Source organism: Pongo pygmaeus, chromosome 1 (genome assembly GCF_028885625.2).
Source record: "Pongo pygmaeus isolate AG05252 chromosome 1, NHGRI_mPonPyg2-v2.0_pri, whole genome shotgun sequence".
Lineage (NCBI taxonomy): Eukaryota > Metazoa > Chordata > Mammalia > Primates > Hominidae > Pongo > Pongo pygmaeus.
In genome coordinates this window covers 197,447,865-197,460,184 of record NC_072373.2, presented here as the reverse complement: position 1 = coordinate 197,460,184, position 12,320 = coordinate 197,447,865, and the positions used below count along the sequence as shown (strand labels likewise).

Here is a 12,320-nt window from a genome sequence, read left to right as displayed (position 1 = left end):
CTTGAACCATGGTGGTCTACTAAAAATACAAAAAAATTAGCCGAGCACAGTGGCATGGGCCTGTAGTCCCAGCTACTTGGGAGGCTGAGGCAGGATAATCACTGAACTGGGGAGGCGGAGGTTGCAGTGAGCTGAGATTGTGCCACTGCACTCCAGCTTCAGTGATAGAGCGAGACTCCATCTCAAAAAAAAAAAAAAAAAAAAAAAAAAAGAAGTGTGACCACCTAGAGTCGGGGTGGACTTCCCATCACCACAGATGTGGGAGCTGGGGCTGGGTGCTCCACTAGTGGGAAGATGCCCTACAAAAAGAGGATTCTGACGTTAGAATTGATGTTAGAATTGAGGGCTTAGGCTTGACTTGAAGTTCAGGGACTGAAGACAAGAGCTTTGTGGCTAAAAGAACAGGTAACCTGGTCCTTCCTTATCCAACAGTTGCTCCCTGAAGCTTTTTCTGAGCCAGCCCCATGCTGGGTGCCATGCACAGGGACACAGGAGCGGGCAGAGGCAGGCCCCTGCCACTGTGACCTAGGAGGATGGCAGATGTGGAAACCTCCTTGAGAGAGGGAAGTAGGAGGTGGAGGTTGGGGGGGATCATCTGGGTTGAGTACGGAGGGGTCCACAGCCCTCCCCAGTCGGAGGAAGAACGACATGAGCAAAGGCTCGAGGTCCGCTGGGGGGCTGCATCTGCATGTGTGTTGGGGGAGGTTGGTAAGATGCTCCTCTCAGGAGCGCAGTGGCAGAGGAGGAGGCCTTAGAAACCAAGGCCAGAATGTGAAGGGCCTTGCAAGCTGGGGAAGGGGATGTGGACTCTGTCCTGGAAAAAGAGGGAGACCGTGGAGGTTGCCAGACTGGGCTGTGACCAGGTCAGAGCCCTGCAGCTTCAGCCGTGCCAAGGCCTGGCGGGGAGAGGCTGAGGCTGGGAGTCAAGGGGGAGGCCGGGCAGTTGTTGCACTTGCATGGGAGGAGGCCAGAGGGGCAACTTGCTGGTCAAGAGGGCTTGGCTGGTTCCTGAGGAAGGAGCTGAATCCACTGGAGGACTGTCGGTCAGTCAGTCAGCAAACCCTCATGAAATACACCCAGGGCATGGAAGTCGCTGATAATGTGGAACCTATTTCTCTTGTCAACGATGGACTTCAGGGAGAAAGAACTTGCTTTCCTTCATTCAGTCTGTGTCTATTTATGGAATCCCCTCTGTGCTGAGCCCATGCCAGGTACTGGGGTGATGGTGGGGAATGAGCCCAAGGGAGTTCCTCTGAAGGAACACAGTGACCAGACATGGAGAAAATAGTACCCGTGCAGAGACTTTTGGGAAGCCGATGTCTTTGTTGCCTGCGAGGTGGGCCACAGGGAGCCTGACCTGGTCTAGGGGGTCAGGGGAGGCTGCCCTGATGAAGGGACTTTTATGCTGAGATCGGGAGTTGGGTTTTAGCCAGGTGTTAGCTGAGGAACAGATGTTCCTGGTAGAGGGAACAGCTTGGATAAAGGATTGGAGGTGGAAAAGGGCTCAGTGCTGGAGGAGCTAGTGCAAGGCCACTGTGGCTGGGTTTCGGGGCAAGGGGAGAAGGGGTTGTGGGTTTTTTTTTTTAAAATTATACTTTAAGTTCTAGGGTACATGTGCACAACGTGCAGGTTTGTTACATATGCATACATGTGCCATGTTGGTGTGCTGCACCCATTAACTCATCATTTACATTAGGTATATCTCCTAATGCTATCCCTCCCCCCTCCCCCCACCCCACAACAGGCCCCGGAGTGTGATGTTCCCCTTCCTGTGTCCATGTGTTCTCATTGTTCAATTCCCACCTATGAGTGAGAACATGCAGTGTTTGGTTTTTTTGTCCTTGCAATAGTTTGCTGAGAATGATGGTTTCCAGCTTCATCCATGTCCCTACAAAGGACATGAACTCATCATTTTTTATGGCTGCATAGTATTCCATGGTGTATATGTGCCACATTTTCTTAATCCAGTCTATCATTTTTGGACATTTGGGTTGGTTCCAAGTCTTTGCTATTGTGAATAGTGCTGCAATAAACATACGTGTGCATGTGTCTTTATAGCAGCATGATTTATAATCCTTTGGGTATATACCCAGTAATGGGGTGGCCGGGTCAAATGGTATTTCTAGTTCTAGATCCTTGAGGAATCGCCACACTAACTTCCACAATGGTTGAACTAGTTTACAGTCCCACCAACAGTGTAAAAGTGTTCCTATTTCTCCACATCCTCTCCAGCACCTGTTTCCTGACTTTTTAATGATTGCCATTCTAACTGGTGTGAGATGGTATCTCATTGTGGTTTTGATTTGCATTTCTCTGATGGCCAGTGATGATGAGCATTTTTTCATGTGTCTTTTGGCTGCATAGATGTCTTCTTTTGAGAAGTGTCTGTTCATATCCTTCACCCACTTGTTGATGGGGTTGTTTTTTTCTTGTAAATGTGTTTGAGTTCTTTGTATATTCTGGATATTAGCCCTTTGTCAGATGAGTAGATTGCAAAAATTTTCTCCCATTCTGTAGGTTGCCTGTTCACACCGATGGTAGTTTCTTTTGCTGTGCAGAAGCTCTTTAGTTTAATTGGATCCCATTTGTCAATTTTGACTTTTGTTGCCATTGCTTTTGGTGTTTTAGACATGAAGTCCTTGCCCATGCCTATGTCCTGAATGGTATTGCCTAGGTTTTCTTCTAGGGTTTTTATGGTTTTAGGTCTAATATTTAAGTCTTTAATCCATCTTGAATTAATTTTTGTATAAGGTGTAAGGAAGGGATCCAGTTTCAGCTTTCTACATATGGCTAGCCAGTTTTCCCAGCACCATTTGTTAAATAGGGAATCCTTTCCTCATTTCTTGTTTTTGTCCGGTTTGTCAAAGATCAGATAGTTGTAGATGTGTGGCATTATTTCTGGGAGCTCTGTTCTGTTCCATTGGTCTATATCTCTGTTTTGGTACCAGTATCATGCTGTTTTGGTTACTGTAGCCTTGTAGTATAGTTTGAAGTCAGGTAGTGTGATGCCTCCAGCTTTGTCCTTTTGGCTTAGGATTGATTTGGCAATGCGGGCTCTTTTTTGGTTCCATATGAACTTTGAAGTAGTTTTTTCCAATTCTGTGAAGAAAGTCATTGGTAGCTTGATGGGGATGGTATTGAATCTATAAATTACCTTGGGCAGTATGGCCATTTTCACGATATTGATTCTTCCTACCCGTGAGCATGGAATGTTCTTCCATTTGTTTGTATCCTCTTTTATTTATTTATTATTGAGCAGTGGTTTGTAGTTCTCCTTGAAGAGGTTCTTCACATCCCTTGTAAGTTGGATTCCTAGGTATTTTATTCTCTTTGAAGCAATTGTGAATGGGAGTTCACTCATGATTTGGCTCTCTGTTTGTCTGTTATTGGTGTATAAGAATGCTTGTGATTTTTGCACATTGATTTTGTATCCTGAGACTTTGCTAAAGTTGCCTATCAGCTTAAGGAGATTTTGGGCTGAGATGATGGGGTTTTCTAGATATACAATCATGTCATCTGCAAACAGGGACAATTTGACTTCCTCTTTTCCTAATTGAATACCCTTTATTTCTTTCTCCTGCCTGATTGCCCTGGCCAGAACTTCCAACACTATGTTGAATAGGAGTGGTGAGAGAGGGCATCGCTGTCTTGTGCCAGTTTTCAAAGGGAATGCTTCCAGTTTTTGCCCATTCAGTATGATATTGGCTGTGGGTTTGTCATAAATAGCTCTTATTATTTTGAGATACATCCCATCAATACCTAGTTTATTGAGAGTTTTTAGCATGAAGGGCTGTTGCATTTTGTCAAAGGCCTTTTCTGCAACTACTGAGATAATCATGTGGTTTTTGTTGTTGGTCCTGTTTATATGCTGGATTACATTTATTGATTCGCATATGTTGAACCAGCCTTGCATCCCAGGGATGAAGCCCACTTGATCATGGTGGATAAGCTTTTTGATGTGTTGCTGGATTCAGTTTGCCAGTATATCATTGAGGATTTTTGCATCAATGTTCATCAGGGATATTGGTCTAAATTTCTCTTTTTTTGTTGTGTCTCTGCCAGGCTTTGGTATCAGGATGATGCTGGCCTCATAAAATGAGTTAGGGAGGATTCCCTCTTTTTCTATTTATTGGAATAGTTTCAGAAGGAATGGTACCAGCTCCTCCTTGTACCTCTGGTAGAATTCGGCTGTGAATCCATCTGGTCCTGGACTTGGTTGTGGGGTTTAAAACAAAGGCAGTGTGAGTCCTGGGGACCCTTAAGGGTTAAGTGACGGGGAGCCTAACTAAACGAATTCCCCAGCCCTAGAGAGAATGAGGATGGGATGAAGTGAAGAGGATGCTGGCCTCAGGCGGAGTTGGTCCAGATGACCCTTAAGGTGCTTCCATTGTAGAGACAGGGTGTAGCAGCCTGGGATGGGATCCTGAAACATGTGACACCCAGAAATGTGCAGGAGTGCTCAGAACTGGGTCAGCCCAGCTTCTCTTGGCACAGCTGTTGTGGAAGGCCAGACCCCAGGCCTTGATCCTGAGTCTGGGGCCCGCCCCTGCCCTCGGGATTCCCCATCTAGCAGGGGAGAGAAGTGTGGGTGGCCTTGAGAGTCCAGTGGGGTTGGCTCTGTGGTGAGGAATGTGCTCTGGAAGCCTGTGGGGTGAGCAGTTCGCTCAGGGGAGATTCCGCAGAGCCCCACTCGCCAATGAATCTGGAAGGATGAGCTGACATTTACTGGGCCGAAGAGCTGGGGAGGTCCCAGTGCTGAGGATGCAGACATAGCAGAGGTGTGGGGAGACTTATCAGACACGGCTGGCAGGGAAGAGTCATTATCTGACCAGGACGTAGGGGTGCGTACGAGCAGGGAGGGGATGCTGGACCACCTGGTGAAGGCTTGAATGACATATAAGGAATTTGGACTTTGTCAGTGTTTATAATGGCAGCCAATGGGCTTATTGGTAGCAGGGAGTGTTTCTTACTCAATCCTGTGTCCCTAAGTCTAACACTGGGCCTGGCCAGAGGGGCTTTAGTTTCTTGGATGAGTTTGTTGATGGCCTGATGGCAAACCCAGTCAGTGAGAGGGGCTGGGGCCTTGGAAGGAAGGAGTGGACACCCTTTTGATAAAATCTGGATATTCCCCTCCACTTTTGTTCCTCAACAAATTAGGCAAACAAGGTTCAGGCCCAGCTGGCATTTCATTGCCCACCTGCTTGGTACAGCGGATTTGCCTAAACAGATGCTTGAAGACACGCCCAGGGAGATGGTGCAAAGGCATGAGTGTGGAAAGCAGGGAAGGCCACTATTAGTGCATGCCAGGCTGCTGAGCTCCATTTGTGGACATCATCGCCCAGTCCACAGCTCCATCCTCACCTGGGCTGTTGGGCAGGTACAGGGTCATCAGCCCTCAAATCACTGCCCCATTGTCACCTTCCCCATGAGGCCCTTATCCCCGTTTAAAACTGTACCCCTCCTTCCCGTCACTCATGGTCTCCCCATCTTGTTGTTTTTCCCACAGAACTTACTACCTTCTACATGTGATTTACTTGTTTATTTCACGCTTGTTGTTTATTTCCTCCAGGCAGTAGCTTTTGTCTGTTTTGTGCATGATATATTCCAAATACCTAGCACAGTGCCTGGGGCATGGGTACCCAATGTAATGAATGTGAATGAATGAGTAACGGTAACTGGCAAACATTGAGTGCTTACTTTGTACCAACACTAGGCTAAGCCCTTTACATGCATTACCTGATGTTATCTTCACAAAGCCCGATGAGATAGGGACTGTATTTTTATACCGATTTTGCAGATGAGGAAACTGATGCTCAGTGGTTTGTCCAAGGTCACCCAGCTGGTAAATAGCCAGGATGAGAACCCAGGAGTGGCAGGGACAGAAGGAGCTCTCAGGAAGGACACAGAGGGGCTGAGCTTCAGGGCCATGCTGTCCCACATTCTCCCATTTACTGGGGTGACCATGTAGCTGTCACAGACATGTGCCTGACATGGGGTAGGGACAGGAAATAAATGTCTGGGGCCAATTAGAGGGAGATGTCTCCTTCTTCTTAGGGAATGAGGCTGGGTGGGCAGGGAAGGTCCCGACAAAGCTGTGCATCTGTGTTCTTTGCAATGTGTGGTCTGTAGTGTGGGGTTTTGAAAGAGAGGGGCAGCCAAATCAGGCCTCCTCCGAGGCCTGCACTGGGTTGCTGCAAGGGCTCTGGTGGTGGGCTGGGGACAGCAGGGACCTGTGGGAAGTGGGAGGCTCTGGTCAGACTGGCAGTGGAGGCCAGAGAAGGAAGGAAGAGCCATGGCCGTTGAAGTCCCCAGCTCTTGCCTGGGCTCACTCTTGGTCCTTGGGGAGCATGGGCAGGGTAGGGACCGAGAGGCTTTGGGGCCAGAGTAAGGACTTGGGGACTGGAGCAGTCTTGGGGTGCGTGTCAGGGACTTCGACCTTACCGGGCTGCCCATTACAGAATCCACACAGGCGACAGACCCTACAAGTGCCCACATCCTGGCTGCGAGAAGGCTTTCACTCAGCTCTCCAACCTCCAGGTGAGTGCCTGCCTGCCTCCTGCCCACCAGGTGCTCTGGTGCCCCCCCACCAACCCCCACAAGGAAGCGTAGGAAGGGGGTGGGGCGAGGGAGCCCTGTTCCTCTCCTGACCCCCTGCTGTGCCCCTACAGTCTCACCAGCGCCAGCACAACAAGGACAAGCCCTACAAGTGTCCCAACTGCTACCGGGCCTATTCGGACTCCGCTTCCTTACAGATCCACCTCTCGGCCCATGCCATCAAGCACGCCAAGGCCTACTGCTGCAGCATGTGTGGGCGGGCCTACACCTCGGTGAGTGCCGGTCGGCCTGTGCCCTGCCCCGGGGGAGCCACTTCCTCTTCCAGGCCTCAGCTGCTTCCCCATCTTCAGATCTGTGTCGACTCTTCCCATTTTCCAGACAAAGAAATTGAGACCTAGAGAAGGGAAGTGACACCCTGAGATCACAGGGAAGGGTAGAACCAGGGCTTTTGCTTCCCACTTCTGGTTTCAGCTACCCCAGACCAAGCCCCTAGCCTCCTGCTCACCTTTAGCTTGAGTCTCCGAGGCCCTGGAGTACTCACAGCAGTGGCAGGAGGCTTTTCACCTGCTCTGCAGAGCTACAGAGAGAGAAGGGCCTTCCAGTCACCCAGGAAGCTGCAACCCCCATCGTGGCCACAAGGTGGCGCAGTGACGTGGCCCATAGCCACCTTCATCTCAGGAAAGACTTGAGCAGCCCGGAAAGCTCAGAGCATTCAGCTCCCGTCCCTGGGTGGGAATTTCCCCAAACGAGGGCCTTTTGACACCCAGAAATACCATTCACCCCCAGGCGAATCACTTGAGTGTGTGCTTCTGTTTGATCTAATATTCTAGTTAACAGACCCCGTATCCCCAACATAGAGGTCACTGAGCCTCAGTTTCCTCATCTGTCAGATGGATGAACTCACAGGGCTGTTGGCTGGCAGAGTGGTGCCAAATCAACCTGAGCTAGTACCATTATTTATTCACTCAGTCTTTACTAAACACTTCTGCCTGGTGCCCGGGCATTGGGATGAGCCAGACAGATCTATTTTTTGCCCCCAGGGAAGTTAAGAACTGTTGGAGACAAGTATTAAACAAGTACACACGTAACTGTTTGATGGGAAATTGTGTAGCGGCTGTAAAGTAGAGACTCTCGGCCCTAGTCCAGAGGGACATTTGGGCCAGACGTTTCCACTGTGGGTGCTGGCCTGCGCGTGGCAGGGCTCTGAGCAGCATTCCAGGCCTCCACCCACAAGATGCCAGTAGCAACCGCTCCCCAAGTGGTGACAGCCAAAAAATGTCTTCAGGGATGACACAGAGGGGCTGAGCTGCAGGGCCATGCTGTCCTGCATTCTGGAGTCCTGCATCCTGGGGGACAGCATGGCCCTGAAGCTCTGTCCCTCTGTGTCCTCCCTGGGAGCTCCTTCTGTCCCTGCCACTCCTGGGTTCTCATCCTGGCTCTTTGTCCCTGGGGGGGCAAAATCACCTCAATTGAGAACCACTGTGGTAAAAGTGTGTTTTGAAAGCCAGCAGGGAGGACACAATGGAGGCTGGGAAGGGGGATTAGTCCAGATTGACCACCTGGAGGAGCAACGCTTAGATGAAGCCTTGAAGGATAATTGGGTGAGGAGGAGAAAGAGGGGAAAGAAGCTTCCACGCAGGCGAACACTGAGTGCAAACCCCCTGAGAGGGAACAAACTTGGTATGTTACAAGAACTCAAAGGAAATTAGGCCAGTTGGGGCCTTGGGGCTCTATTAGAAAAGTTTGGATATTTTTTCAGGTGGAATGGGAAGCCACAGGGAGGGGACTGTCAGGGAGGGTTTTTTTTTGGTGTATTTTAGAGACGGGGTCTTGCTATGTTGCCCAGGCTGGAATCAAAATCCTGGGCTCAAGGGATCCTCCTGCTTCAACCTCCAGAGTAGCTGGGGCTACAGGTGTGCACCACTGTGCCTGGCAGGGAAGGTATTTTTGCAAGGTCACTCTGGCTGGAGGCTGTTCATGGATCATAGGTGGGGTCGTTGGCAGTACTTGTCAGGTGCCGGGCAGGGCTGCCACTTGCTAAGTGCTGAGTCTGTAACGTTTATTCTTCCCTGGAGTTCAAAGGGCAGAGGAGGGTCAGGAGGCGAAGAGGACAGAATCTGCAGGGAAAAGAGCTCCAAAGGGGTGAGCAGGAGCCCCCGCTTGGCTAGCTGATCTCCAGTCAGTCCCTGCCTCTCTCCAAGGCTCAAGTTTTCCATAACCTCCTACACCATCAACCAATCCTGCCTCATCCATACTCCTGTTTTTTGAAGTACAATCCAGACATCATACTGTTTCTAAAAATTTCACTTTATCTCTCTAATGATAAAGACTCCTTTTTTGAGCATATCCACAATACCTTTGGAATACCAAAAAGTAATTAACCAAAGTCCTTATCATCATCAGATACTCAAATACCCATTCAGCATTGACATTTTCATTTGTGTCATGAATGCCATGATTTGGTGTATTTACATTATTCCTTTTTTTTTTTTTTTTTTTTTTTTGAGATGGAGTCTCGCTCTGTCACCCAGGCTGGAGTGCAGTGGCGCAGTCTCAGCTCACTGCAACATCTGCCTCCCAGGTTCAAGTGATTCTCCTGCCTCAGCCTCCCGAGTAGCTGGGAATACAGGCATGTGCCACTACGCCCAACTAATGTTTTTGTATTTTTAGTAGAGACGGGGTTTCACCATGTTGGCCAGGCTGGTCTCGAACTGATGACCTCAGGTGATCTGCTCGCCTCAGTCTCCCAAAGTGCTGGGATTATAGGCATGAGCCACCGTGCCCAGCCTACATTATTCTTTTTAGCTCAAGATCCAAATAAGATTTCTGCATCGTAGTGGCTCAGTATATCTTTTAATCTCTAGGTCCCCTTACCCCCACTTTTTTTCTTTGTTATTTATTCACTGAAGAGTAGTTTCCTAGCTAGGAATTTGCAGGTTGCTTCCCTCTGGTATTGGATAGCATGTTGCCACATTTGAGGGCTTCCTCTGCTGGGTTCTGAGCATATTGAGGTCTGAAGTCAAGGAGTGGCAGGTGGGAGTACCGCCTCTGCTTCTGGCAAAGGCGATTGGAAGGATGCAGCTTAGTGTGAGGGCTTCTGGGCCTGCAGTGAGCCCTGGGTCACAACTTCACCTACCCAGGCCTGGTGCCTCAGGTCAGATCCAGCAGAGCCAGTGGAGGACATGATAGTACCCACCTGTAGTCCCAGCTACTTGGAGGGCTGAGGTGGGAGAACTGCTTGAGCCCAGGAGGTTGAGGCTGCGGTGAGCTGTGATTGTGCCACAGCATTCCAGCCTGGGCGACACAGTGAGACCTTAAGAAAAGGAAGGAAAGGAAATGTAGAGACTAGGGCAGGAGTGGACCCTTCAACCCTTACTCCATGCTAAGGGCTTGATCTTTGTCACCATAGCAACCTGTTGAGGTTGTTCCTCCCCTATGCCTGCTTAGAGGAGGAAACTGAGGCTCAGAGAGATAAGATGACTTGTCCAAGTTCTCACCACTAAGAAAGAGCAGAGCTAGGCTCAGACCCAGTCCTGCTGCCTCACTGTCACTGGGATCACCAGCCAGATGCAGGCACAGTGCTTCACCTGGCAGACAGGGCTGAGGTTCAGCCAGTATACCCAGCTACACCCAGGTGGCAAGGGGCTGGGGTCCTGGCCCTGGGGAGCCACAGGTGGGCACTGCTGAGGGGTGAGCTCTCCAGCCAGCACTCGTACTGGCAGCAGTGCAGTGTCTCTAGAAGCAATGGCCGATGCCCATCTGACCCTGCGAAGCTGTGGCTGTCCTCCACCCTCTGAACCGCCTACCAAGAGCCCTCCAGTGGCTGCTGGTGGGAACTGCAGCCTCTTCTCCCTCCCTTGCTGGTGGTTCCCAGTTCTGAATCTCATCCCTGCCCACAGGAGACCTACCTGATGAAGCACATGTCCAAACACACGGTGGTGGAGCACCTGGTGAGCCATCACTCGCCCCAGAGGACGGAGTCCCCCGGCATCCCGGTGCGAATCTCTCTCATCTGAGCCCACTGGAGGCGCCGCCCCACCCGGCCCACTGGCAGACACAGACCCAGGCAGCACCAGGCCCCAGCTCCCTCTGGGGGCCCTCCAGGAACCACCAAGCTCTCTCACGACCTTCCCAATCTTCCAGAAAGCTTGGTCCGCAGAAGCCCTGCCTGGTCCAGTCCGGGGGGCGGCCAGGCCAACTGCAAGATTCTGGACTGTTTTGGTGGCATCCAAAGACGATCTCAGAGCACTTTGAACCTCTCTGTTGAGTTTTCTTTTTGTTCCCCACCCTTCACTTGCTTCACTGTTTTTTTTTTTTTCGTTTTTTTAAGTTTGTTTTGGAAATAACAGAAAAGATATTTATTGGCCAGGAAGTTGGTGCTGCTAAGACCGAGAAATTTAAAGAATCGGACAGATGGACGCAGAGAACCAGAGGGCAGTGTGGGACCTTCTCTTGCCATGGCCTCAGGTCTTGAGGGAAGGCTCGGGCCTAGGTTTCTGGACTGCAAAGGGGACCCCCAGGTGGGAGGGGCAGGAAGCAGCCGGAGTGAGCCCTTCGCCCCTGAGTGCCTGGCTCGCACCTCTCGAGCTGTGCCCCGGGCATCACTGAGCAGAGGGGTGCGGCAGCTTAAGGAGGCAGAAATGAGAGGGGCGGGAGATCCACAGGACCAAAGGGTGCAGTGATGGGCTGGGTGGTGGGCCCAGGGAAATGGGGTGGGGATGGGCTGGGTAAGACCTGGCCCTCCCCTGCTGCCCTGAAGACCACCCCAGTCTACCTCGGTGCTGGCCAGGAAACCTTTTGGCTACCTCTCCCACCATCCCAGACTGTGGGCGGGGGATGGGGAGGGAGTGGGCCTGGGGCTGGGACCTCCCTCCAGAATTTCCTCCAGATGGGGGCAGTGCCCAGGGAGGGGTTATTTGTCTTCCCTGCCATGGAGTGGGAATCCCCAGCCGAGGCCCTAGGCCCCTCAGCAGGGAAGGGATCCTCGGGGAGGCAGATCCCAGGAACAGACCCTGCCCCCAGCCCCCACAGACACACCCCAATCTGAAAGCCATGCGTGTCGGTGTATATAGGAACCATGTACAGAGCCCGGAGAAGCCCCCTACATCCCCCCGGGAAAAAAAAGAAAACTAGACAGAAACTCATCTATATATTCTGTATCTGGAGTTCCGTTTTGAATATTAACTGTGTTATTTTTATACACTTTTTAAGCCTTAACTCGCCATTGATTTACCAGTTTAACGTTTCCTGGGGTTTCTTTTCCCATGGGGTTCTCTGCCCCCACCCCCGGCCCTTTGTTTGACTTGCGTCGTCTGATACTCAGTATTGTAGCTTTTTGTCCGCATGTTACTCCCTGTAAATACGCTGTTATACATACTGTTAACACCCCTTTGCTTTTTCTATGGGACCTCCAGGCCACCATATTTAGAACTAGTTACCTTATTAAAAAAGAAAAAACAGTCTGTTGGCTTCTCAGTCTGCATCTTGGAGGCAGGGAGGTGAGGGCAGGTGCCCCTCAGACACTTCAGGAAGGTAGTTTGCATTCTATTTAAAAAAGGGGGTGGGGAGCAAATGAAAATCAAATGTGGGGGGAAAACACTAAAGGGGGCAAGAAACAAAGGAATTACAAACCCTCTGCTCTTTGTATTTCTCTGTTGTGAAGAATAAACTGTACCTGCACCCGGGTGGCGGTGGTGTTTGGCGTGCTCTGTGCGAGGGCAGGGCTGGGGGGCACCTTTCCATTGCTCCTCTCCCCTCCCCCGCCT

General features: G+C 50.7%; 1 protein-coding gene and 1 pseudogene across 3 annotated transcripts in view; both read left to right on the top strand.

The window, feature by feature from the left end:
- Positions 1 to 12,239, top strand: part of ZNF362 (zinc finger protein 362) — a 62,897-nt gene extending 50,658 nt beyond the window's left edge. For all 3 annotated transcript variants that reach the window (XM_063666233.1, XM_054463970.2, XM_063666235.1), the window contains 3 exons: positions 6,459 to 6,537; positions 6,669 to 6,827; positions 10,455 to 12,239. In XM_063666233.1, the coding sequence (XP_063522303.1) occupies positions 6,459 to 6,537; positions 6,669 to 6,827; positions 10,455 to 10,571 (355 nt within the window). In that variant the 3' untranslated portion in view covers positions 10,572 to 12,239. The remainder of the gene's footprint in view (positions 1 to 6,458; positions 6,538 to 6,668; positions 6,828 to 10,454) is intronic.
- Positions 11,237 to 12,239, top strand: LOC129020109 (uncharacterized; annotated as a pseudogene).
- Positions 12,240 to 12,320: the final 81 nt, after the last annotated feature.